The 27,433-nt window shown below is 49.6% G+C and overlaps 1 protein-coding gene across 2 annotated transcripts in view; it reads left to right on the top strand.

The window, feature by feature from the left end:
• The window catches only part of ZNF423 (zinc finger protein 423), a 331,848-nt gene that overhangs the window by 103,134 nt on the left and 201,281 nt on the right, over positions 1 to 27,433 (top strand). For both annotated transcript variants that reach the window (XM_082437602.1, XM_082437603.1), the window contains one exon: positions 6,138 to 6,338. In XM_082437602.1, coding sequence (XP_082293728.1) covers positions 6,138 to 6,338 — 201 coding nt within the window. The remainder of the gene's footprint in view (positions 1 to 6,137; positions 6,339 to 27,433) is intronic.

Below are 27,433 nucleotides of genomic sequence, written 5' to 3'. Positions count from 1 at the left end.
CAGGCACTTACCACCACCTATACCTCCCTTGGGGCATTCATTTCTTCACTGGGCAGTCATTCATCTGCCCCACGTTGATTAAGCATCTTTTCTGTGCCAGGCCTTGTGTGGCTTTGAGGCCACCAAGATGAAAGAGACCGGGGAGTACCCTGTATGTTGTAGCAAATACATGCGTGTTATGCCTGGCACACAGTAGGCGCTCAATCAATATTTGTAGGGTGAATGAAGGAGACAATGGACGAAGGTGTGTGATTGTAGCCTCTGGGATATCTCACACCTCTCATACTCTGCCCTTGTCTTCTCTTTCTCGGGCGTGTAGGGGTTGCTCCTGGCTTTCTGCCTCCGTTGGGAAGGTACTCAGCCATGGGGCCCCAGAGGCGGGACCCCCAGTGGTCCCTGGTTGGTTCTCAGGGTGCCCAGGGCCCCCTGATGGCGGGGTGATCCCCACAGTCCTTCCCAGGAAGGAGAAGAGGCAGCCTTCTCGCTGAGGTTCTTTCTGACTTGCGTGCTGGCCGGGGACTGGGGCCAGAGGGGAGAGACCCTCCCTCGCGGGTGTTCTCAGGCTGAGCCGCTGTCCGCTGGCCCTGGGGAGCGGTGAGGCCCCGACAGCCCTGACTCGTGAGCTCAAGAAGCCTGGCTGAGAAGGTAAGAAATGTCCTGTTCCCAGACCTGGCAGCCTGCGGGCAGCCTGGCCCCCCGGGGTCTCTCCCCTTTCCCTTTTTTCTGGCAGTGGACTCAGCCAGCTGTCCCCTGCTCAGCGCTTTCACAGGCATTCCCTTTTTGCCCTCCCGTGTGGTAGTTAAGAGTCAGGATTTGTAGTCAGAAGAGCTGGGTTCGAATCCATGCTCTGCCCTTCCCAGTGTGTGTGATTTGTGTGTGGTCCTGAGCCTTGGTTTCCCCCTCTGCAAAGAGGAGGTATCAGTTGTATCTCCCTCATAGGCTTACTGTGACGATGGGATGGGAGGATGTGAAGGTAGAAGGGTACCCGCGGTGTCGGCATCACTCAGGGTGCAGGTGGCCTGGGGTGGGGAAAGTCACTGTTTTCTAATGATAAGCAATAAAGGCTGAGTGTTTTGTTATTGCCTCTCTTTGCTCATAGAAAGTTCCCCAAGCCCATATCTTGGACTCAGGGACTATGGCATGTGTGGGTGTGGTGTAGTGGGATCAGCCGGTGTAGGTGTACCCTCTTCCTCCTGATTTGAAGAAGAAGGTGGCAGGGCAGACTGGCCCCATCATATGTTAGGTTGAACCATTTGAGATTGCCAATTTTTGGCTTTTTTGACCTACAAAGATGGCAACTTCATATGGTTCAACCTAATACTTATCACACAATGAACAGTACTGTTAGCACTTGCCCTCCCCCTACCTGTGTTGATATTCAGAGTCTTGTTTCTTTGAAACCAATTAATTCATACATTCACCATTTACTGAGCACTTACCGTGTGTCTGTACGAGGGGCTGGGGAGATAGTACCAAGCCAAACCAAACACAGCTCCTGCCCTCGTGGAGCTTACGGGGGCGTGTTCCAGCTGTCTATTGCTGTGTAGCAAACCACCCCCAAACTCAATGACCTAAAGCAACAATTATTAGTTTGCACACTTCTGTGGGCTGACTGGACTCAGTTGGTGCTCTCACTTAGCATTTCTTGTAGAGTTGCAGTCACGTGCCAGTTGGGGCTGCTGCCTTCTGAAGGCTTGTCTGGGTTGGATGTCCAAGATGCTGCACTCCTGTGCCTGGCAGTGGATGCTGGCAGCGGGGAGCTCAGCTGGGGCTGTCGACTGGAGCACTTACACTCTCTCCATGTGGCTTGGGCTTCTTATAGTAGGGCAGCTGGGTTCTCAGGGGTCGTGTCCCAAGAGAGCAGGAGACAAGGGGGAAGCTGCATTCTAGTTTCTGTTACATTCTAGCGTTCGAGGGAGTCACCAAGGCCAGCCAGGCCAGAGGGGAATTGTGGAGGGGACTCAGATCCCTCCTCTTGATGGGTGAGGGCAAGGTCTCCCTCCAGGATAGCACATGGGATGGGAGGTGTTGTTGCTGCCGTCCTGGGCAAATGCGGCTGCCACCAGAAGGCAGAGAGTAAAAAATCAGCCTGTAAAAGTGTAAGTGAACTTTGCGCCAAGTGCTCTGACAGCAAAGGGAAGGGAACTATGGGGAAGAAACTATGGGGACCTGTGTGACCTTGGTGCTCAGGCCCACGGGGAACAGTTACGGCAGAACCTGGAGTGTGAAGAAGCCCTTGGCTAAACAAACTTGAAGTTCAAGGGATTGAACAAAGGTCTGTGGGGCTGTGGCGATAAGTGGGAAGTCAGAGAGGTCAGCAGAGCCCTTGCTGGACTTTGGGGGCTGCAACCAGGCCCCTGCAGATGGCCTTGGAGGGTTGACAGATTCCTTGACACTCAACTCACTTTTCCATCGAAGCTCTGCTGTGGGGAGACCGTGTAGCAGAGTGGTTAAGAGTCAGGAACAACTGTGTTTGCAACCTGCCCCTATGGCCTTGCTTAAGCATCGGCACCTCACAGAGCCCCGGTCTCCTCACCCCTAAAATGGGGCTGTGATGGTGCTCAACTCAGGGCTGCCCGGCTGGCTGGGCTCAGAAGGTACCTGGCATGCAACTAGTGCTCAATAAGTGCTAGCTGCTCTTGGTGGACCCCTGGGCAAAAGGATGGGGGTGTGCACATTGGAAAACAACTAGGTTGTGAGTTGTCCTGCTTGGAGCGTGAGGCCGGGCAGGTCGGGAGCTTTGTTAATGGATGGAGAGGCTGGGATTTGCGGTGCCGATTTTGTTTCCTGTCCCGCGCTCGTGGCCCTGGGGGGAGAGGGCCCTATTCGAAATTGTTTACTTTGGGCCTTCCCTGGGTGTCCCCCGGGAGAACTTGGGTGGGGCCGGAGGGAAAGGCACCAGCGGTCCGTTTTCGGGACATCCTTCCCAGCCCCGGTGGAAAAGAAATGAGCTCTGCTGACTTTGCTTTGTGGGCCTGGGTGGTTGGAGGGACCTGGGGGTCAACTGTAGTTCAGGCCCAGCAGGTCACCACGTTGGAAACATGAGGCAGCACTTGGGATGGGGGCTCAGGCAGGGCTGGTGGTGGCCGCTGGGCTCTGTGTCCTCTGTGCTTGCTCGGCGAGGTCCCTTGAGGGCCCCGGGGGCTGGTTGGGGGCAGGACGTGGGCCAGCAGGGTCACCCCCGATGAGTCAGAGCCGGGTCAAGGTGCTCTCATTAGGGCCCCGGGGGCTCACTGAGCAGCTGCTCAGGGTGGGCCTGGGAAAGAGGAGATCCAGGGGGTGCTCCAGGGGGGACTGGCGCCCTCGGCTCTGTCCTCAGGGCTCCCACCTCCCGGCCTTGGGAGTCTGGGGCTCCGACAGGCCCCGTCCTGGAGAAGGGCAAGCGGCTCCACATCAGAACTTGTAGGTTCGATCCCTTGAGTGGCTTTGGGTGGCCTCTCAGAGCCACAGTTTTCTCATCTGTAAATGGCAAAATAACACCATTTACTCTTTTTTCCGATTGTAAGGATCAGAGACTGGGGGGCATGAGAGTGCCTTACAGAGTAGAGCCTTGAGCGGATGGAGGGCTTCCTGCTCTAGAGGTCCTGATTCTGATGACGCAGCAGAGGGGCCCCCGGGGACTGGAGCTTCAGGGACATCCTGCTCCCTAAGACTACTTCAGCCCACGTGACCCCTGGGACCTCGGGCGATGAGGTCCCCACGTCGCCCGCCCCTCCCCCCTCCCGCCCCTTTCTTTGCAGCCACCTTGGCTTCCCATTAGGAGACAGCGGCAGGGGAGGTGACAGTTTCTTAAAACAGATTTATGCTCTTGGATGACTTTATGGGTTTTTGCCTTATAAAAACCCAAGAGATGACATTCTGATTTATCTACTCCTGAGTCAACAGGATGTACCAGATTTAAAGAGATCAAATGCATTGTACTGTTTGTGGTTCCAGTTGTGGATTAGATGAGCTATTATGGAAAGTGCTGCCAAGTAAATATGGCAAAAAAAAAACACAACAACAACAAGGGGATAATTTAAATATGTCTATTAAACTGTGTGTTAAGTAAAGTAGCACAGGCGTGGTGCTGAGCATAACTTATTATCTGGAGAGTTGGTGTAGTAGATGAAGTGGGAATTACGGTTCTTTCTCCCCCCTTCAGAACTTTTTTTTTTATTATTATTAAGGGAAGAGACTGTAAACTAGGAATTTCAGAGACAGGCGCTTGCCTGTGTAACCATGGTTGTATGATGACTTATAATATTGAAGGCTCCAAATGATATTTCTCATTTCTTTGCTTTCTATTTCTTGCCGTCACCACAGCAGCAGATCAGATTTCCTGAGATAAATATGCTGCCTTGCTTTTAATGGGATTTCTGTATTGCCAGGAGTTGGCATGTTCTGATGATAAAAGAACCTAAAAATTGTACATCCCTTAATTGGTAAGAAGAGAGATGTTTTGATGGGCCACAAATGGAAACATTGATTTTTACTGCCTCTGCGCAGTTCCAAGCGGCGTGTTGTGCCACGTTCGCCGCCACGGAAGGCGGCAGCTGGCTCTCCAATGAGCTGATTTGTGTTTGTAGGTTGTTGCTGTCGGGTGCTTGGAGGTGCATGTTCTGTGCAGACGGGAGAAACAGAGCCCTTATAACATTATCTTTTTCTGAATAGAAATATTTATAGGACTGTGGCTTCGACCTCGAATGAAATGCATTCTTTGCTTCATTTCTCTTCTTGCTTTGGCGACCAGTCCTTGGGGGTTTAAAGGTTGTGTGCTGAAGCCTTTTTCTGTAACTGTGATGTTATGGGCGACACACACACACACACACACACACACGCACACACACCTTTGCCTATGCATATATGTTTGCATCAATATCTTTACACATAATAGAGATTTCTCTCTTTAGTTTAAATAAGTGCTAGTTTCTGCACAGATAGATCTGTTTTCCAGGACAGACTGTGGGAAGAGACAACAGGTACTTTGATTTTCCAGTCCGAGTCTCTGTGTTTTAATGGGCAAGTTTAATCCACTGACATTTATTGGGATTACTGATATATTTTGTATGTAATATTTACCATGCATTTTTTGCACTTTGGTTTACAAGTTTTTGTTGGGTCCTATTAATCGCTCAGATTGAGGCTGTTCTCCACTTCCCCCAGCTGTGCAGGGAAGTGCACTAGGCAGGAGTCAGGATGTCGAGGTGAACATCTGTAGGGTGCTGGGGATGTTGCATCCTTCTGGCTGGAGGCCAGGTGCCTTACCTATGAAAGGGGAATAACAAAGCTGTCCCTCTTTGCGGGCAGGGGGCGGAACCATAAGATAGCTTGAGCCTCCGTTTAGCTCTAGGATGTGTGAGACTGTGAAATGGGGCTACGTGTGTGTATTTGCGCTTTGAAAACGCACAGAACACTATGCAAATGCAAAGCATCGTTATCATGATCATTAACTCACTTTTCTGTACAGTTCAACCACTGGTCTGCACAGTGCTAAGCACAGAATTGGTATTTTATTTTAAAGAAATTGGTCAAATGATTCCAAGCCTGGTTCTCACTGTCTAGGCTGATACCGGGGCACAAGTGAGCACTCAGGTGCATTTTAAGCAGCAATTTGACTATCCGTGGTCCTGCAAACACATGTGCTTCCTTGATTCCAGAATCAGGACATCTTTGCAAAGAACTGAGCCAGCATCTCCACATTGGGAGGCATGTTATGTGGAAGGTGAGCCTGGCTAAGAGATCTCCCAGCTCTAAACTTCAAGGCTTTGGGGGAAACTAAAAGTTCAGGTGCATTAGGAACAGTTGATGCAAACTCTAGAGAAATGTGTGCGAGAACTGGGTTTTTTAGGAGACAAAATGCTAAGGTATTTTCACCTCCCTGATGGGTCATGACCCCCAGCGTCCATGCACAGAGGGAAGATGACAGGAAATCCCTCTAGAAGATTTGCACCAAGAATTAAATAATCTAGCTGAGAATTATGGCACCACATGCTACAAAAAAACCCCATATTTTAATACACTGAGAGGTGTCAAGAAGAATGGACCCTGGGAGGTAGAGTAATTAAATGTATCTTCATAAATGCAGGGTGATTCTTTTTAAAATCCTTTCCCAAGACCCCGTCAGCTGACATGGACTGTATTCTTCCTGTTGGCAGGAGGCCTAGAAGGAGAGCCAGAGTGTGATCGAAAAACCAGCCGTGTGCTGGAAGACAGGAACAGCGTGACAAGTCAAGAGGAGAGAAATGAGGACGATGAAGACATGGAGGATGAGTCAATTTACACCTGCGATCACTGTCAGCAGGACTTCGAGTCTCTGGCAGACCTGACGGACCACCGGGCCCACCGCTGTCCTGGAGGTAATGCTAAATAGCACCGGGATTCTGACAGGTGGTTATACGGATAATTGGACATAGCAACAGCTTGAAGCCTCAAGTGAGATTAAAGAATTAATAATGTAATTTTACAGTTAATGTCATTTTATTGTGGTGTCTTGGGTACCCTTTTAAATAAAATTAAAAATGAAAGCAACAGCTTTCCAGCAGGCAGGAGTTAGGCGGAGGTGCCCTGTCCTTGCTCCCCCAAACTGCATTCCATAGTATATGGGCCATAAGTGGGTGGGTCTGCACCCCGGATTTCTGGAAGGCCTTTTGGAAACCCAGCAATTAAGAGGTTATTAGTGCAAAGTTAAGCAGCTTAAGTGTGGAAAGCTGCATGAAGGAGTGAGCTCCGAGGCAGGGCTTGTGATGGGATGGGGAGAATTTCAAAGGCCAAGAAGTACCCCTACAGAAAGGGACTCCGCACTTGGCATTCTGCTTCTCTGGGTAGGAAAAGGGTGGCTGGGAGCAATTTCTGACTACAGCAGTTTGACTATAGCCCTGTGTTCTGTTTACCAGCTGCCTCAGAGAAGGTGGGCAAGGCCACAGTATATAGGAGCGATTTAAGACTTCACGAGTTGAGTGTGTCTGTGTGTCTGGGATACGTGCGGTGTGTGGGGTAGGGGAATGGGGGCATGCATATTCCCGGGAGTATGGCAGCCATGCAATAGGGATAGGGGTTGACGTGTTTCCAGGCTCTGAGCAGGGAGTCCAGAGCATGTGTGTGCCTTAAACAGCTATCCTGAGACATCTCCTTCTATTGTGATTGTTGATGAAACCCTTTGGATGCCGGTTTGTGGGAAGAGGACCTAAAATCTCAGACCAGTATTCTAAGGAGGACCCGACACCTGTTTTGCGGGGGGAATTTGCTGGTAGGAGATAGGTTGGGACTCAAAGGCTTGCTTCCCCTGCCTTTCATGCCATCTTGGAAGATTGAAAGCCAAGTGTTTGTGGAACTTTGCTATGACTTTTCCTCTAGTGACATCTGTACCCGCACAGCCCTGGGTCGACCAAGTCTTCATTCTCGCCCTCTAGAGGGAATAGATATCAAAAACAATAGACCTGGCAGGACTCCAAGTTTTGAACTTTTTGGCGCTCAGCAAACCAAACCGCAGTCATTTGGAATTTGTGATATTTCAATCACTGGCAGAGGCAATGGCCAACTTATAAGCTTAGAATCAGAATTAGAAGGGACTTATAGGGTTGGCTTTTCCAGTCCTTTTATTTGCTGGGGGGAAATACTGAGGCGTTGAGAGAGAAAGGTGACTGCTTAACCAAGGTCACATAGCAATTTGGTGACAGAGCCAGGACCTCCTCAGGTCCCTGGGCTATGGACTCTCATTCTTGGACTTGAGAAAACAATAGATGCTAGTGTAGCTCTTGATTTAGCCAAGAACTGAGGTGAAATCTTAAGTACAAAAGAGTGAAATATTGTCACTTACTTTAAAAACAATCAGTTAATTGATCTTCTAATTAAAAGCTATTCTCTTCATATTCTATGTGAAAGGACACACTGTTCTCATCTAGTTGTTAAAGCAGGGCCCCTCAGGACCACTGCTAAGTGATGCTTTGTAGAGTCTCTGCAGCTCTTGGAGTGAGGTCCTACCCCTGGCACTACTTAGGCTGTTCCTTCCTCCAGTTTTTCAGAATCAAGGAGATTCTCATGTCTCTTACCACACTTTTGAGAATGGTGGTATTTCTAGGTGGAGAAGGGAAAATGTGAGACTTTAGGGCTCTAAATGGGGGTCTGTATTGGAAATTATAAATGGTAGCTAATTGTTCTTCAGTCCTGGGTGGGACTCTCTTCCCAGTGGTGGTCTCTTCACTCCACAGCCTCAGACTTTGCTGAAATCATGGCAGCCCCATTTGCAGGGTCTCAAGCCATCTTTATTGATGCTGCTGGTATCCACCGATTCCCCTGCCTGCTTCCTGACAGGACCCCACTAACAACCTCCACTGGTACATGGGAACCAGCAATATCCCCAAGCCCCGGAGCGTTGGATGGGAGTCAGAGATTCCTTGAAAGAGTACAGGAAACGACCTCGTCTAATAGCATCCCCAAGAAATTCATTACCACCCAGTAAAGGTGTGACCCAGCGTGGGTGAGTCTCCCTAACATGGAAGAGATATGTGAGGAGCTATTTTCCCCCAGTTCTTAGGATTACCCAGGGACAGCATACACCTTTGGGAATTGTGTGCATATTTTCAAAACCGGTCCCTATCTAGGACACTTCCACATCCTTGGATTGTGCAGTGGTTTTCAGACTGTGTTTCCAGAGGTGTCTCTGAGGCTCTTGGGGGTCGGTATTGGGGCCTGTCTGATTGAGGGGGCTCTGACGCCCACTCCAGTCAGAACTATCACCTTAAAAAGTCTGCTTTATACGTTGGGCTATAGTGTAAGATCTTTAAGCATTGGCTTCTACTTTAAAAGTTTGGAACTGGTACAGAAATGCAATAGCAGGCCAGCCTCATGGGTCTGCTGGAAGCTCATCATTGATCACCCGGCCGCAGTACTAGGCATGATGCAGGCGGGCATTGCTGCCCCGTGGAGCGTCACTCTGGAGGGAAAGGTGGACCCTCGGCAGCCCAACAAAGACCATTTCAGACGAGGATTTCAGACAGGGCCCTGCTCTGCTGAGGCCGGGAGGGCTCTGGGTGCTCGGAAGATGTTTCTGAGGGAACAGATGAGTCTTGTTTCAAGGGAAGGTGGGCCGTCCCTGCCGTTGAGGATTTGGGCCCGGAGGGCAGTGCCACCTGTCCGTCGGAATCTGGCTTTGGGTGTGAACGACACTCGTGCCCTGCAGAGGGCTGCCCCCCCCGGAATGTGAAGGCAGCACACCCCTCCCCAAGCAGGGTGCCCGGGAAGCCCAGCCCTTCCAGATGGTCAGCGTGTTGGGAAGAGGCTGTGTGGAGGGGGTGGGTGTGTTTGTGGGGGCCATCTCAACTGTGGTCCTTTTATTATTATTCTTTTATTGAAGTATAGTTGATTTACAGTGTTGTGTTAAATACTGCTGTACAGCAAAGTGACTCAGTTATACGTATACATATACATTCTTTTTCATATTCTTTTCCATTATGGTTTATCACAGGATATTGAGTATAGTCCCCTGTGCTATACGGTAGGACCTTGTTGTTTATCCCTTCTATATACACCAGTTTGCATCTGCTAATCCCAAACTCCCAGTCCGTCCCTCTCCCATCCTCCTCCCTCTTGGCAACCGCCAGTCTATTCTCTATGTCCGTGATTCTGTTTCTGCTTCATAGATAGGTTCATTTGTGTCATAATTTAGATTCCTCGAATGTGGTCCTTCTTTGAACTGCTCTAGCAGAGTGAGCTCTGGGCTCTTGCTGTGGCAGTTGGGGTGTGGGTGGGGACACTGTCTTGTTTCGTCGGAATCTGGGAGAGTGGTGTGAGGTCTGAAGAGTTTCTGGGGTGGGGATGTGGGGATGCTCTTCATGGACGGGGAACCTCCTGCTGGAATGACAGTGGTGGTATTCATCAGGAAGCCCCCAGGTCCCCCAGCCTGGAGCTGGGACTGTCTGCACTGAAGAACCCTCATTTCCAGAGGTTTCGTTGTCCCTCAGCAATAGTTGGCAGTGCTGGGTCCAGGAGGAGTTGTTGAAGTGTGGACTTCAAGAACTCAAGACAGCTCCATTGAGACCTGTTCATATTTCTCTCCCTCTCTCTCTTCTTGTCTCTCTCTCTCTCTCGTTGTCTCTGCTTTGTGTCTGCGAGAAACCAACCTTAAACCCACAAGGTATCAGACATTGCATCTTTATGACACACAAAATGAAACAAGCAAGAACCAGTTCTCTCTGCCGATGCTCCCACCCCCAACAGCTGTCTGATTTCTCTTTGTTCCCCTCCAGCCCCTGCCCACAGGATAACAAATGTTTACATGCTTGGAGTCGTGGGCACTTACCATCTTCTATTTGGCATTTGTTACTGAACATTTCCTGAGTGGATTCCCATGTTGCCACATGGTCTTCTGCATTTGGGGAGCTCTCTTGTGCAGCTTGGGTTGCTGGTACTCGGTCCACATACTATAAAAATATTAAATGTAGACTAATATGCCAGTAGATCAAGACTTTTGCAGCAGAATAGATAAAGTCTGACTCGATGTGTGATGGGCTTGTCTGTTCCTGATGGAGAATCATTTGTGGGCACCAAGTGGGGAAATGTTTGGTGGCCGTCTGAACTGATGATAGAAAGTCTCATTAATTTTGGTTCTACCAACTCGAATAACATCAGGAACAGGGAGTGAGCTGAAGTTTACGTTGACACAATTTGTGCAGTGTTGGTCGAGCACCTTTGGGCCCTATAAACGGTTGCAGGGGAGGTTTTCCATCATTTTCTAGGAGCCAGGAGGATGTCAAGTGCCTTAGAAAGTATCTCTGGGAACTTCCTGGAGCACCGTGGAAGCAGACATAAGAGGTTTGATTTACCCAGGGGCTGATTCCAATTTTTCATGTGCTCATTGAAGCAGGTCACCCATGGACCTTCAGTCTGGATTCAGGTGGAATGTTTCCCTGTGTCCTGGTATAAAAACTACCTTTTAAGGATACTCTGTGATTCGTACTGACAGCACATCGGCCCAAATTAATGAGGCTCACTGCCTGAGGACATTTGGGTGCTGCATCTGTGCCGCTATCGTGCTTTAGACCCACCTTTCCTAACTGTGTCAGGAGCAGTTGTCAGCAGGGCTGTGCCTTGTGTCGGTCTCGAAACAGCCTGGGTCCCCAGGGCTGGAGCAGCCGGTGGCTTTTGCAGGTCCCTGGCCTCTTCGCCAAAGGCACTGCTGGCATGATTCGGGGTTACATTATAGGTGGGGAGAGGCAGATGGAGTATCTTTAGAAACTGAGGCTTCTCACTCTGGGCTCCAGGCACTTGCTCCACAGAATACGAATTGCCATCAGGACCAGGTAGGAGCCTTGGAGTATGCGGGGTTCCTGCCGCCCTTGGGGACTTGCAGGGGGCTGCAGTCCTGACACTCTTCATATATTGAGCACCTGTCATGTGACAGGCCCCATGGGACTCGCCCTGGAATGTGCCCCCTGCAGCCCCCCCATTGCTCTCTCTGCAGCCCCTGCCCCACTCAGTCCCCAGTGCTCACCAGATTCTGTAATTATTCCGTGATCGTTTTCGATGTGTTTATCACCCATCTCCCCCGCTACTATCAGGCTTCATGAAGACAAGAGTCATGTCTGTTTTGCTCCCTGTTATGTCTTAGGCCAGTGCCTGGCACACAGTGGTGCTTAATAGATGCTTGCTGAATGAAGGAATGATCTCACCTTGTCTTTACAACATCCCAGCAGGGAGGTCCTATTTTTCTTTTTTCTTTTCTTTCTTTCCTTTTTTTTTTTTTAGAATTATGGGATTTCTCTAGAAAGAGGTGGCAAGCTGTTTATTTTTATTATTAAAAGAAATTTCTTTGGCCACGTCACGGCATGTGGCATCTTAGTTCCCCTACTAGGGATCGAACCCGTGCTCTCTGCAGTGGAAGTGCGGAGTCCCAACCACTTGATCACCAGGGACGTCCTGAGGTCCTATTTTTCATCATTCCTCCCCATTTTACACATTGGACAACTGAAGCTCGGAGTTAGGGGATCTTGCTCAAGGTAACAGAGCTGAGCTAGGATTCGAGGTCTCAACAGCTCGTGCTGAGAACACAGACTGGGGACAGGGAGCAGTTTCTAACCTCCAGACAACACAGCTTTTTTTTTTTTTTTTTTTAAATTTGGTAGCAATGCAAATTTATTTATTTATTTATTTAAAAAATTTTTTAAAAAATTTATTTATGGCTGTTGGGTCTTCGTTTCTGTGCGAGGGCTTTCTCTAGTTGCGGCAAGCGGGGGCCACTCTTCATTGCGGTGCGCGGGCCTCTCACTATCGCGGCCTCTCTTGTTGCGGAGCACAGGCTCCAGATGCGCAGGCTCAGTAATTGTGGCTCACGGGCCCAGCTGCTCCGTGGCATGTGGGATCTTCCCAGACCAGGGCTCGAACCCGTGTCCCCTGCATTAGCAGGCAGACTCTCAACCACTGCACCACCAGGGAAGCCCAGCACAGCTTTTTTGAATGCTCTACTTTAGAAAAAATAGGGGAATTTGTTCAAATAGCAACAGCAAAAAGTGTGCTCCTTGTGGGTTAATTTCACAGCTCCCCAGCACCCTCCCGCAGCTGCCCCCCTTTCCTGAGGATTGGGACCAAGGAGTGTTTCCCCAGCCCTTTCGGAAAGGCAGACCCTCCTTTTCTGGCAAAGGTGAAATGCTGCTGTGTAAAAAGCCGGGTGGAAAGTTAATTACACCCTGGTTTGTTCAGCTGTGGCCAGAGTGACCTGTGGGCCCTAATTACAGGGCTGGGGCTACATGGAGGCTGGCACCTTTGCCAGCCTCATTCCTGTCCACCGGCTGGCCAGAGCTTGCCTTTGTGCGCCGGCTCAGGCCCTTTCTTGCTCTGACAGTGTGGGTGGGGCCCCTCCCTGCCTTATTGCTTGGGGTGCACCTCGTACTGGTTCCATTTGGGCAAAACAGAGTGGGCGCAGGCCAGCTGCTGGGCGATCACTGCCAAGTACACAGGTGCAGGGCACGCGTTTCTTCTGCCCGTGGGGAGCGTGCACAGAGCCTTGGTGTCAGCCGGCGTGTCACAGGGCAAAAGGCCAGGGGGCTCGAGCACAACTAATACCCCCACATCAAGAGCTTTCCTTCTTGCCAACAGCATCTGGTCAGAAGGCATGGAGCAAGAAAGTGTCCTACTTACGTTAGCCACAGAATGTGTAGGACCAGAAGCAAACCCAAGGAGCATCATTCAGATGTTCGGAGCGGACAAAGAAACAGAATCAACTACTGGGGGACCCAAAAGAGGCTTAAATAAATGACAAGGTGGACCTTGTTCTTGAATGGAAAGATTCAATATCATAAATACATCAATTTCTGCTAAATTAACCTGTAACTTAATGTTAGCCAATAAAAGTGACCATAGGAGTTATTTAGAAATAACTGATTCTAAAGTTCATGAGGAAAAACAGGCATGCAAGGATAGGAAGGGAAATTCCGACAAAGAGGAATGACAGGAAGGGCTGGCAACTAGATCATATTTTATTTTATTTATTTTAAATTTATTTATTTAATTTATTTATTTTTGGCTGTGTTGGGTCTTCGTGGCTGCGCGGGCTTTCTCTAGTTGTGGCGAGCAGGGGCTACTCTTCGTTGCGGTGCGCGGGCTTCTCCTTGAGATGACCTCTCTTGTTGTGGAGCATGTGCTCTAGGTGCGTGGGCTTCAGTAGTTGCAGCATGTGGGCTCAGCAGTTGTGGCTCGCGGGCTCTAGAGTGCATGCTCAGTAGTTGTGGCGCACGGGCTTAGTTGCTCCGCAGCATGTGCGATCTTCCTGGACCAGGGCTCAAACCCATGTCCTCCGCTTTGGCAGATGGATTCTTAACCACTGCGCCACCAGGGAAGCCCTAGATCATATTTTAAAACATGTTCTGAAACTGTAGGATTCTAAGTGGTGGGGGACAGATTGGGGGAATGGAAAAGAGACCAGGAATGGATCCAAATGGAAATTAGGTGTGTGAGAAAGGTTTTATTGCAGATCAGTGGAGGACAGATGGATCACCCAGTAACTAGGATTGGGATGGCATGGTGGCCATCCTGAAAAAGGAAATTGGATCCCTCCTGCATCCTAACACCAAAACAAATCCCAAATGGATACGAAATCTAAACATAAAAAGAAAACTTAAAAATACTGAAAGAAAACATGAGTTTTTTTTTAAAACAATAATATTATCAGAGTGGGGAAGCCTTTTCTAAATATAACCCTAAACCCAAAGCCATAAAACAAAAGACAGAAATATTCAACTACATAAAAATAAAACATTTCTGCATTGCCAAAACTGCAATAAATCAAACCAAAGACACATATCACAGGCAAAAGATATTTCCCTTAATGTGTGAGGAGCTCCTACCAACACTAAGAAAATATCCAATATATCAACAGAAAAGTGGAACAAAGGCCCGTCTACCCAAGGCCAGTGCCCACTCGGATTGGTTGAAGCCCACACTGGTCTTTAGATATTTTGAATATCTCCCATGTGCACAGGAGAGAAATGGAACCAGAGAAAGAAATTCGAGAGGGATTGTAAACAGGAAGATTCAGAACCCCCTTTATAATACGAGAACTGTGAATTTAAACCACAGGAAAACACCGCTCTTAACCCATCCGATTGGCAAAGACCAAAATGTTTGCCAGCCCATTGTGCCTGTGTATCCTTGAGGCCAAGGCTTGGGTCCTGTTCTCTGTATCCCCAGGCGCACCTTGGCCTGTGGTTGGAACACAGAGTAGGTGCTCAAATGTTTGTTGAATTTGTCCCCAAGGAGGCTACAGCCCCCTTGAGGGAAGAGATGACCTCAGTAAGGTAGACGGTGCAAATGTCATGGATGAAGGACTCTGAAGTATGAGATAGCAAAAATAAAGGTTCCAGGAAGTGTGCTGAGACATAGTAGGTCTTCAGTTAATGTGGAATCAGAAGGGGAGTTAGGGAAGGAAGAGAGGGTTTATTCATTCAACAAATATTTATTGAGCATATACTATATGTAGGGACCCTTCTGGGTGCCGGGGATATGGGAACTACTTATTTGAATAAAAGTTAACTCATTGGAGAAGGCACTCACTTCACAAAAGCGTTCTTTGACTTGTAAGGTGAAGCACAATAGGTGCTCTTGAAGTAGCTAGCTGCCTTCCCCAGTGCCTTCAGAAGGTGTTTCCACGTATAGAGATGTCATTCCCGCAACTCTTTGTGAAGATACTCTGTGTGTCTGCCTGCTGGCACACTGCTGTTTGGGAGGATGGGTGACTGGCCAGCCGGGGTCTGCCTGGCTGTTGGCAAGGGTGGAACCTTCCCTCAGTTGCCTGCTCCCTGCCCTCTGAGTTCTCCATTAGCAGGTGCCTGGGAAGGCAGCAGGCTGTGCGAGACTGTGGCTCTGTCTGGGCAGCTGTCCCTGGCTCCTCACGGTGATACGGAGAGGAACTGTTTTTCAGAGACTGCTGTCATCATTCCCCTCCCGTGAAGCCTGCAGGTCTACACACTGTGTCCCCCTTGCCTCGATTGTGCAGAGCAAGAGCTGCTATCGCATGGTTGGGCCTGTAGATCTCTCCAAAATTAGACACCAAATCCAACAATATAGAAGGCAGGGGTCAAAGCGGGAAGAATCCACCTTTCTTTTGGTTTCCATGGGAAAATAAGTGTCCCTGGGTATGCCCTGAGGTTTCAGAGGGCTTTGCAAAGGGGAGGGAATCTCTTACTTTTTCCCCACGTAGCCAGCTTGATCACTGTGATGACTTTCTGGATCACTGTGCCCAAGGGTGGGCCAGAGTGGAATCCAGGTGTGTTGGCTGACACTGGGCATGTTTCTACTGCAGACATCCCTGGGCTGAGCCTCAGTGCATAGACCCTGGAGCTGCTCTGGGGGAGTGGAGAGGACTGGGCTGTTGCTCCCAGGCTGGACTCTGGTTTCTGCACCTTTCCTGGCAGCTGCCAAAGCTTCCTGTTGTTAGGCCCAGAATGTACACCCAACAGGACCTCAAGGTCCTGCGAGGAAAAGAAAACCCCACATTGGCCCTCAGGCTGGTTGCACATGTATTCCTGGTGTAGTCTGGGTCTGGTCTGCTGTCGTCCGTTGCAGCTTAGAAGATTCCAGGGGGTACGTGTCATGTCAACAAGTAGTGATGCCATACCTACTGTATTGCCAGGGCTGCGTGTGTGAGTGTGTGTGTGTGTGTGTGTGTATGTGTGTGTGTGAGAGAGAGAGTGACAGAGAGAGAGAAAGAGAGAGATCGCGAGCGAGTGTTCCTATCAACAAGGAATGTATAATCTAGCTGGAAGATGAAGTCACCATCATCCTTTTGGCTGCCTGGCACATAGTAGGTCCTCAGTTAACATGCTATCTGCATAACGACTCAATTCAAACTGACAAGTAGAGAAAAGCAGATTCACTGGCTCAAGGAACTGAGAAGTAAGGCTGGCTTCAAGCGTGCTCCTCCTCCAAGACATGCCCCATGCCCCAGGGCTGTCTGCAGACACCCCATCACCACGTGTGCAGTGGCAGAAGTGTCTCAGCACCTCTGGGCTTCCACCCTCCTGACTCAGCCTCACCAGGAGAAAGAGCAGCCTCTTTTGAATTATGAGGACACAAGTCCTAAGGTTGGGTTCTAGTGGAGCAGCCATGACCAAGGCTCACCCTGAAGGCGCCACTGTGGCCTGGGGGAGACAGATGTGCCTGTTAGGCAGGCCCCTGGTTGGGGGGTCGGGGGCAGCTCCATACAGAGCCCTGGGACTGAGCATTGGAGTTGGGTTCCCCAGGATGGTGACCAGGAAACATGGACGTCTTCTTTAGCAGGAGGGAATTATATGCAGGTACACATGAGGGAGTGAAATAGTTTAATCAAATGCCAGATTGACAGCTACCAATGATCAAATCCATTCATTCTGCTTTTGATAGCTTCAAGTCATCTCATCCCAGAATTTTAGGGAGGCAGATTCCTCAAATATCATGTAGCTCAGAGGTTTCCAACCTTATTCTCAAGCCCTTATACTCAAACACAACCAGTATATAAAGCAGATGGATGCAGAGCGCTCTGCTAAAGAGTTTGGGGGATTCTGAGCTCTGCCTACTGGCCTACCATCCCCCCTATCCTGTCCCCTTCAACCTCCTAGAAGTCCCAGGGCGCTCTTCACAAGCCCCAGGCAGTCTGAAAGCACTGATTGGGCCGAGCTCTTTAGTGAGGGGGGACTTCTCCAGGGTCACACAAGGAGGTGGTTGCAGAGCCAGTGGCCCCAGGGGGTATGTGATAGTTCCTAGGAGGCAGTATAGCGCCTAGGTGCTGGCTGCCGGTCACACACATGTTCTCTGACGGGTGGCCCTTTATGCAGTTCCTGCCTGGGTCACTGGCTGTCTGTGAGGCCACCCCATACTAAGCTGAGGTCTCCAGACTCACAAACCTTATTCCACTTGGACTGGATATTTTCTTTGCTTCGTGTGGAGTGACTTTAGCCCTTGAACTGTTACAAACTTTGTGGAAGTTGTGCCCCCTCTTTGCGGGTCCCACAGAAGCCTGCCCACCCTCCCTCCCGCAGACCTCTACCTCTTGGTCCTGTGGGAGCGGAGCTCTGGGAGAGAGGTGTGTCACGCCCTCATGGCATTCCCCGGCTGCTGGGCCTCCCGGGACATCGTGCGCAGGCCTTGGGCCAGGCTGGAGAGGCCAGGTGGCCATCGGGTTAGTTAGACAGTGTGGAGAGGTGGCCGTGGAATCAGTTTGCTGTGCTATATACCTCTGCAGCTTCATTCTGGGACACTCAGTGTTACCAAAAGTCACATCTTTCACCAGCGCTGGGGGAAGGAGGGTGCAGCCAAAGTATTCCAGAGTCACAGTAACAAGATTTTTTCTATATTCTGTAGGTATTTCAATAATAAGTTTTCTTCCCCAATGTGTACATGTACGGTTCCAAAATCTCAGTGTTATTGAGCAGACTCAGGGCCAGTTATGTGGAGCTTTTGTCAAGAGTCACAGTTTTCCTTTCGCATCAAGAGCTACAATTTCATCAGCCCAGCACTCCTTGCTCCTTCGTATCACTTTTATCACCGATGGTCAGGACACACAAAGACCAAAGCCCCTGGGAGAGGCCCTGGTGCTTTTCTCCTGGAAGTGCTGGTGCTAATTCCAGATCCTGCTGGGCATAAAGATCTGAAAATTGTGTTCCCCGAGTCATCAACTCGGTTTCCTCCAATTTGAGGTTTGAAAAGCTTTGAGAAGTGCCCGTAGGTGAAGATGGGAATAGCCTCCAGCTGAATCCTGACCTGGTTTTGGGGTAAAAGAGACAACTAGAGGGGAATTGTTCTACAATAGTCCTTTATTGTAGCTGCAAACTATTGATGACCTAGTCCCGCATCCCTTAGTCTACGACCCCAGGCACCCAAAAGAACAAAGCAAACTACTGGTCAGAGGAAAAATATGTTCCTTAGAACCTTAGCAGCCCTGGCACGTATTCATTCATTCATAGAGTAATTTTTTTTAAGCACCTACTATGAGCCAGGAACTTGTCTAGACACGGGGCATAATAGTGAGTGAAACAGACAACCACTCCTGCTCGTCTGGAGCTTACATTTTATAACACCTAGCGCTCACTGACTTTGGCCAGGAGATTTTTAAACTGACCTGTTTGTAGTTACTTTGTTCTACAGCATCGGTTGGTGTCCTCTGTGGTGTCACTATGGTGTGAGCAGTGTGAGAGGGGAGGACAAGCAGCTGGTTCACTGACAAACGGTTAGTGTGCTCAGAGGCTGTGTCAGCAAAGCAGGATGAGGAGGCGATTGCTCTGTCCCATGTGTTGCTGGAAAGACCACGATTGGAGAGGGGTTCAGGGGAAGAGGAAGCAGGGGGAGCCTCAAAGTCATGCTTCCAAGTTGGGAAGTTAGGATTCTTGGTGGCCAGTGTCAGAAAACCAAACCCTAATTTGCTTAAACCAAGTAGGGGGATTTATTGGCTCTTATACGTAGACATTCCAGATGTAGGACTAGCTTCAGGTACGGCTGAATCCAGGAACTCTGACGAAAGCCTTAGGACCTAGTCTTCTTGCATCTTCTGGCTCTGATGAGTGCTGTGTTGGCTTTTGGCTCAGGCCAAGTGAAGTGCTCTGAATGGCAGACCCAGAGATGTTCTCCAGAGGAAATCAGGGTGTTGCCAGCAGAAGATGGGGGACTGGATCCTGTCAGGGCAGAAGCAGCCCAAAGAGGAAAGGAGCTTGGGCCATTTAATCCCAGGCAGCAAAGATCCCAGAGTAGGTGACCTGACCTCAGGGATGGGGAAGAGCTTGGCCAGTCCCACTAGTTCAGCTGGTGTCTGTTCCTGTGATGGTGACCAGTGGTTATTTTTACTGTCACCTCTGGATAAGACGTATTAATGGAGAGGGCTGCCCAGTGGAAGCTCTGGTCAAAGCTGTGCGCCATAGCAGTGGGGGAATGAGACACCCCAATCCCTCTCTCCGTCAGTCTTGGTACTCCAAGGGACAGAGCCAGGACTAATGCTAGAAGCCACTGGGACACCCATTCTGGCCATATATAGCGAGCAACTTCCTGGTGGCAAGAGCCTTTAAAAGCCTGGAGATGAACACGTCAGATGACGGCAGGCAAGTGGGACTGGGGGTGGGGCGGGGTCAAGGGGCTGGCACTGGTCTGTTTTTCAGGTTCCTCCAAACCCCAAGATCCTACGATTGGCATCCCTAAAGCGACACCCTAACACAGAAAAATAAAGAACATTCCCAAACAAAATGAGAAACCAACGAAATTTATCTGCTGCTGGCTTGGGTGTTCGGTTCAAGGAGTGCGACCAGCAGGGGACCAGCCTTTGTCTCCTCAGCTTGTACCCCAACCCTGGTCTCGCCTGGCCACGTAGCTGGCGTGGCAGGGACTGGGAGAAACCGCTTTGGTGCTGCGGCAAAGGCTCGGGGGATGCAGGGGCTTCGGAACAGGAAAAGAGCAAGGAAATCTGAAGTTTAACTCTGGCACTGGTCTAAAATAAAGCCAAACTATTGGTTGAGCGTTTTGGCAGTGTTTTTAAACACTGTGTGTGCCAGCTCAGGGAAAAAATGTACAGGGGATTATAAAATGCTTCATTTTGTGTTAAACAGTTTTATTTTGGAGTTGACTGGTTAGAATTTGGCTGCCTTTGGAAATGACATCATTGCTGTGGGGGGCATCTGGGAAAACTGAGGCTGTGAGGCAGCTGTGCAGGTGGGGGATGGCGGCTGGCTGTGGGGAGCACATGCACCCTGGCCACCACCCCCTCCCCCCGCCCTTGGGTGCTGGAAGTCTTGGCCTCGCCAAGTGGTTGGCTGTGTGTGTCAGCATTGCTGAGTGCCAGGGGGTGATGAGGTCAAGTCTGCTGGGGCCAGTCTGACCCCTTTGAGAGCAGGTAGGGCCAAGTGGTGAGGAGGTGGTAGGAAGGAGGCTGAGGGGCAGGCCATGGGGGGCCTGGGGAGGAGAGGTGGTTGGCTTGTGCCTGTGGCCTCCCAGCCTCTTCCTGGCCTCTGTCCCTGGGGCAGCTGTAACGCGTGCTCCTCTCCTGCTACACGTGGAACGAATCCATCCCACTGACCTGGTCCTGCCTCTCCCAGCCATCCTCCTCCCACTCGGTTCGCCCCTCTTGAGCCTTGAACAGGCCATGCCGTTTCCCACCACAGGGCCTTTGCACCACTCTCTCTTCTACCTGGAGGTTCTTTCCCTTCCTTTTGGGTCTCAGCTCCAACGTCACCTACCCAGAGTGACCCTCTTTGACAACCCCTCGCCCCCAGCTAAAGTTGCTCTCCTTCACTGTCTATTAGATCACTCCATTTGATTTCCTTCAAGGCAGTTCTTGTTATTTTGGATTTTCTTCTTGACTTGCTTTGGGATTAGTGTCTTTGCTGCTAGAAGGTGACCCCCTCAAGAGCAGCGACCTGCTCTTCCGTTTTCATGCCTGTATCTGTCTCTGGCCTGGCACAGGGCCTGGCACATAGTAGGTGCTCAGGAAATATTTATTGAATTTGATTTGCTGGAATTGGCCCTGGTGGTGCCAGGTTGTTCCATTTGTCACTCTCTTGAGTGGCCGAGGACCAGGAAGTCTTGGGGGCAGTCTCCTCTGGTCTGGAGAGAAGCTTCCTCCCTTTCAAATACCTCCAAGCCGCACCTCCCGTCCCCCTCCCTTCCTGCCCCAGAAACTGTTCTTCCCACCTGCTTCCTGGGACCCGAGAACAAGCCAGAGGGTGCATTCTGCTCTTCCAGAGGAAAGGGACATTTTGTATTTTGGACCTTCAGTTTGTTGTTAAGTCCCTAGTACGTGCCAGGCCCTGGCTAGGTGTCAGGGATATAGCAGATTCCCGCCCTCAGGAAGCTTTTGTTCTGCAGGAGAGACAGCTAATGACGAGGTAAGTAGATAAATGCATAATGACAGCCTGGGATGCACGCGGGAGTGGATAAGTACATTTGGGTTCCTGCCCTGGGAGCCCACTGTCTCCGAGGGGAAAGAACAGGGGTGCAGAGCATGGGAAAGTCCTAAGGCTCCTGGGGTGGGATTTGAGGAGCCCTAATGGAGTGGCAAATAGGAGGCCTGGAGGGGGGTTTTAGAAGGGTTCGTGTCTTGTGGGGTCGTGCCCCCGTGGAAGGAGTGACAGAGTTGCAGGGAGAAGGGCAGTGGCCACTGACACTGGTGCAACCAGGTTGCAGAGGGTAGGGGCTGGGGACCCCGGCATGGTGGGTGAAAAAGGCTTTGAAAAAGGAATGAAAAAAGGCTTTGCCCTCTGACTGGCTTCACCGTGGGCCGCTGGTCTCATCCCTGATTTTTAAAATCTCTCATTGCTCTCACTGATGCCATATTTTACACTGCTCCCTCTGACGTCTTTTTATCACTGTCTTAACAAACACCTTGTCAACATATTTACTTAAAAATTGTTTAAAGTATACCCTCTTAGTCAGGGTCCCCACAGAAAACAGATGGCACGCTCAAACAGGGTGACTGAGGAGCATTTAATAAAGGGCTGTTATGGAGCTGGGCAGGGCCAAGGGAAGCCAGCTGGGATCGGGTACACTGGGGACATACCAGGGACCTCAGAGAACCTAAGGGGGAGAGGGGAGGAGCGTTTGCCGGGACCTGGAGAGAGCAGCTGGCGGACAGGGCTGCCCTGCAGGAGAGTGCCCATGACCTGTGAACTCGCCAGGGGAATAAATGCCCCAACTCTGCCCCTCCCAGCCTCCAGTCATCAGCTGAACCCAGCAGGAGGCAGAGGAGGCTGTTGGTCATCCTCCCTGGGCACAGAGCGGGCACAGAAGGTGGAGGGGGGGTCTGGAGGGGCCAGTGACCAACACCCTCTGCATCACCCCTGCTCCAGGGGCTGGCTTACGTGCTGCTGAGCAAACCATATTTTGGACATTACCCCCAGTTTGTAAAAGGGGAGGTTTCCTGTGCGGATTTATTTTGGGGATTTCAAGCCACACGTTTGTCTTGGAGCCTGGGGCCTTGGCTGTGGGGTTCGGCTTTTGGTTTTCCCTTTTTGCAGGATGTGGTGCTAGTCAAGTGATGTGGTCTTGCCCTGTAATGCTACAGATTGTGGGAACAGAGGAGCAAATTTGTCAGATGCAAGGCTGGGCTCTCGGCGGGTGTAGCTGTTCCCATCACGTCCTGAGCTGCCCAAACTTTGTTATTTGCATAGATGGAGAATTGAATAGGTTATCATTCCGATTGACGCCATTCACTGCTTAAGTATTGGAGAAATTGACAAGGAGGGCACTCTGTGGCTGTCACCACCGTCGACAGTGTCATTCCATTTACGGCTTCACTGGGGACAATGGCAGGGGAGAAGTCAAGGAAAGCAGGAAGGTCAAGGATGCTTCTGAGAAGCCTCTTTGTTCATTATGTATTTATACCGCACGTGGTTTCCATCCGCCGGCTGCTCCGCTTCCGGGACCCCAGAGGATAAGGCGAGGAAACCTAGGCTCTGAGCACCAAAGCTATTTTTATTTGTGCGCAGGGCAAGGTGATGCCGCTGCTGCAGGCCGAGGTTCAGTTCTCCCTGACACACAGAATTGGATATTAAGGCGGAATTAGAAGCTTGAGTCCGAGGCCATCCCTTGTGAGTGATGCATTCAGGATGGCATTATGACTTTCCAAACTGCTTTTGCAGAGAGCAACCAGGGTAGATGAAGGAGCCATTCTGGGGGACAGCCCCAGGCCCCCAAGTAGCCCTGATGTTAGTCTGTGAGTAGATGGCGAATTGTTCGTTTCCCCGAATCCAGTCCTCTTCCTGTTGTTTCTTTTTTCCATGACACTTTCCCCACTGGACATTCATAAGCACTTCCTTCTCTCTGCAAAGCTTTGCAGCATCCCCCTGGCTCGTCCACCCGAGCCCCGCCCTGACTTATCACTGTGGAAAGTCCCTGTTTCTCCGATGACTCACGCACTGGTCCAGTACTCTTAGCATTGCTTCACCTTTAAGTGAGGGGGGGATGAGGCTTTCTGTCACTCTCTATTTAGAAAAAAATTCAGACATTATTAAATATCACTAACACATAAGTGTATTCTATTTGTAAAAATTTCAAAGATACAGATAAGGCTAAATCTTCTTTCTGCTCCCCGCCCCACCCCAAGGTTAATCGCGGTCACCGTTCTGGCTTGCATGCTTCCAGACCTTCTACTACAGATTTACATAATACCATGTTTCGGGGATTCTGAGACACACTTGAACATCTCTGAAATTGAGATGAATCTTACAATTAATGGCTTGTCATGGTTTAATTGACAGTGTTTTTTGTTTTGCTTTTTTAGTAGTACATAAAATAGTGGTGCATTTTAACAATCTATGGTTCCTTAGATTCGATGAAATATGGTCTATGTGTATCCATAGAAACAATGTTGTATTGATTTTTGATTAAAAAAATAAATACCATATTGGATCTATCATCCTGCAACTCGCTTTTTTTTTTTTTTCATATAGTACTATGCCTTGGAGGGTTTTCCATGCTGGTGTGTAGATCTCTTTTGTTCTTTATTAAATGCTGTGTGGCATTGCATAGCACGGATATACCATGGTTGTTTCCAATTTAAGATGGGCATTTAGGTTGTTGCCAATTGTTTGCTGTACTAAACATTCTTATATACGTCTCCCTATAGGAGCACTTTTTCCATTGTTGGTAGAGAGAAGGGGGCATTGTTGGGCCCAAACTTTATTCCATTCCATTCCATGCCATTCCATTCCATTCCCTTCCATCCCATTCTGTCCCATCCCATCCCATTTCATCCCATTCCCATGCCCTCCCATCCCCTCTCATCCCATTCACAACCATTACCCCAGTACTTACTTGGTATCAAGTAATGTGCCAGATCAGTTTTGGGGCTTGAGGTGTCTACAAAAGGGAGTCCGATTCCTGCCTCCCCAGAAGCTTAGAGTCCAGTTGGGAGAATAGGCATGAAATTAGACTTGGATCAAAACTCCAAAGCACCCCAGTTACCTCTAGGGGTAGGGGCACAGGTGTTGGTGTGGTTCTGAGGAAGACATTTCAGCTCTCATTGTATACTCATTCTGGGGTCCTCTCGGGCTGGCAAGCCCCTCAGGAATAACAAAAAGAATGCCTTTGTACTGACATGTGTCACCCCTTGACCTACCTGGGGCATATATGGGAATCTTCCCTAAGTGGGTTTCTTAAGGCTGACATGTATTTGAGGTGTCATGGGGGTTTCCTCTCTTGTTTTCCCACCTTTCAGCTGAGTAGGGAGAAAAGAGCCCCCCACCTGTCCTTTGGCACCTGGTCTGCTCTCCGTGAAGATGCTATGTCTTCTCTCACCAGGGATGCAAGAAACATGGGTCAGGGGATTGGAGGTGTTAGGGGTAGATAGAGTCTCTGCCAACTGCTGCCTGGGGATTTTTAAACAGAAAGTGCTCGAAGGTTGTCCTGGAATGGCCTCAGGCGTACTTTTCAAACTTTTAAGTGCATATAGATCACATGGGATCTTGTGAAAATGTAGGTTATAATTTAGCAGGTCTGGGAGGGGCCAAGATTCTGCGTTTGTTACAAGCTCCCAGGGGATGGAAATGCTGCGATCTGGGGACCATACTTTGAGTGGCAAGGACTTTAGGACTGCTAAGCAAACTCTGGAGGCAGGGAGGACGTGGGGAGTGGGGCAGGAGGGTTTTCACGGGAGCTGGGGCTTTCTAGGGGCCAAAGCTGGGCACATCTGGCAGATCTTACTTCTTGGGGCCATAGGTTATCTTACTTGGCACTTTTGGCACCGTGCTCTCCAGGAATTGTATGCAAGTCAAGGCAGGGTGTGTTGGTTTGTTTACAGCTGGTAGATTTGCACTAGAATTTCCAACCTCAGGGAGGCATTTAGAAAAGGGTAATTCTTCATTCTGGGGGACTGTCCCTTGCTTTGCAGGACATTCAGCTCCCCTGGCCTTGCCCACTAGATGCCAGTAGCAACCTCCCTGATTCTTGTAACACTTGAAGGCGAGGCAGTGCTGCACCTAGTTGAGCCACTGAGCTGGACTCGGCTCCAGTTGTGGGCAGGGACCATGGCCTGGTCTCCGGGTCCCCAGTGGCTGGCCCTGTGCCTGGCCAGTGTGCCTCATCAGTGTGTGTTGTATGAAGGAGGGAGCCTCCTGGACACAAGTTCTAATCGTCCCTCCCTGCTTCAGGGAGAGAAAGCCCAGTGATGTGCCTCTGCTGCATCGGGCAGGGGGCACCTGCTGAGGACAGCACAGTCCTGACCTCGCGGGAGAGCGTGGGGAGACGGGACCCAGAAGTGACGCAGCATTCTGAGGTTCCTGTCTGTTTCCTCAGCTTTCTCCCAACGCTCTGAGGCTCCGCTGGATGGAACAGCAACTGAGCATTAAAAAACCATCTTTTTTATTGAAGTATAGTTGATTTACAATGTTGTGTTAGTTTCAGGTGTACAGCAGAGTGATTCAGTTATATATATATATATATTCTTTTTCAGATTCTTTGCCATTGTAAGTTATTACAAGGTATTGAATATAGTTCCCTGTGCTATACAGTAGGTCCTTGTTAGTTATCTATTTTGTGTATAGTAGTGTGTATATGTTAATCCCAAACTCCTAATTTATCCCTCTCCCCCTTTCCACTCTGGTAACCATAAATTTGTTCTCTATGTCTGCAAGTCTGTGTCTGTTTTGTAAATAAGTTCATTTGTATCATTTTTTTAGATTCCACATATAAGTGATATCACATGATATTTGCCTTTCTCTGTCTGACTGACTTCACTTAGTATGATATGTTGCTGCAAATAGCGAGCACTTGGGTTTTTGATGTGTCTGTTTTTTCTGGGCTGAGTTGCTGGAAGATAAGTCCTGTCTTGTTTATCTTTATGTCCTCAGGGCCTGGCACATAGTAGGCATCTTGTAAATGTTTGCTGGAGGAACTATATGAATTCATGAAGGGAATCGGCTCATCCCAGGAGCTCCTTGAGGCTCCTTTTGGTTTTGACAATTGGGTTCATAATGTGAACCGTCATCCCTGATTCATTCATGCAGTTATTAGTCTGTTTATTCCTTCAACAGCTATTTCTTGAGCACCTGCTATGCTCTGGGCACTGTGCTAAGACAGGAGCACACTGCTGAGCAGGGTGGGTGTTACTCCCTTGATGGAGCTGATGGTGTGCTGGGGGGCAGCATTGTGAGAATCATATAGCCAATGGGAAAATCACAGCTGTGGCAGGTGCTTCTAGGGTGGTGCTGTGAAACAGCTGAGAGGGGCCTCTGCATCTTGTCTGCGTGGTGGTGCTGGCAGCAGTGGGATGTCAGGGAGGGCTTCCGGGAGGCAGTGACGTTGCGGCTGAGATCTGAACTGTATTTCATCCAAGTAAGTCCTTAAGGTATCAGTAGGGCAGGGCCACTCCCACATGAGAAAAAAGTTTTTCTGCAAGAATTTGATTTGGGATATTTTTTAAAAAGCATTAGAAGATGCACAAATAAATAAATGAATCGATAAAAAAATTTTTTTTCAAGCTTTCTTTACACTTTATAGTTTAGTGTTTTTTTTCCCTTTTGGATTTGAATTATGTGAATGTGGAGCCTACACTTTTCCATATGTAGGGCCTCTAAAAGTCTTGGCCCAGGATCTGGAATGAGTAAGCGATAAGTGGGTGAAGGCTTACAGAGAAGAGTGCTACAAACAGAAAGAAAAGCATATGCAAAGGCCCTGGGGAAGCAGAGGTGATACAGCATGTTGGAAGACCAGCAAGGAGGCCAGGGTGGTAGGTACCTGGCGAATGGTGAAGTGAGGGCGTGGGATCAGGCTGAGAGGTCTTTTGAGGCCAGATCGCACAGGGCCTTGGATGGCATGGGAAGGAGTGGGGATTTTATCCTAAGACTTGTGAGAAGCCGTTTGAAGGGATGAACCAAGGGGTGGCATGGTCAGATATTTGCTTATAATAGATCACTGAGGCTGCTGTGTGGAAAATGGACTCATCTGTGGGTCAGTCTGGGTTTTGATGATGAGTTTTCCTTTTGGGGCTGGCAGTCATGTGGCCTGGGCCACC

This window comes from Balaenoptera physalus (assembly GCF_965194825.1).
Source record: "Balaenoptera physalus genome assembly, chromosome: 19".
Classification (NCBI taxonomy): Eukaryota; Metazoa; Chordata; class Mammalia; order Artiodactyla; family Balaenopteridae; genus Balaenoptera; species Balaenoptera physalus.
The sequence above is the reverse complement of the archived record's forward strand: the minus strand, read 5'-3'. Positions and strand labels throughout refer to the sequence as shown.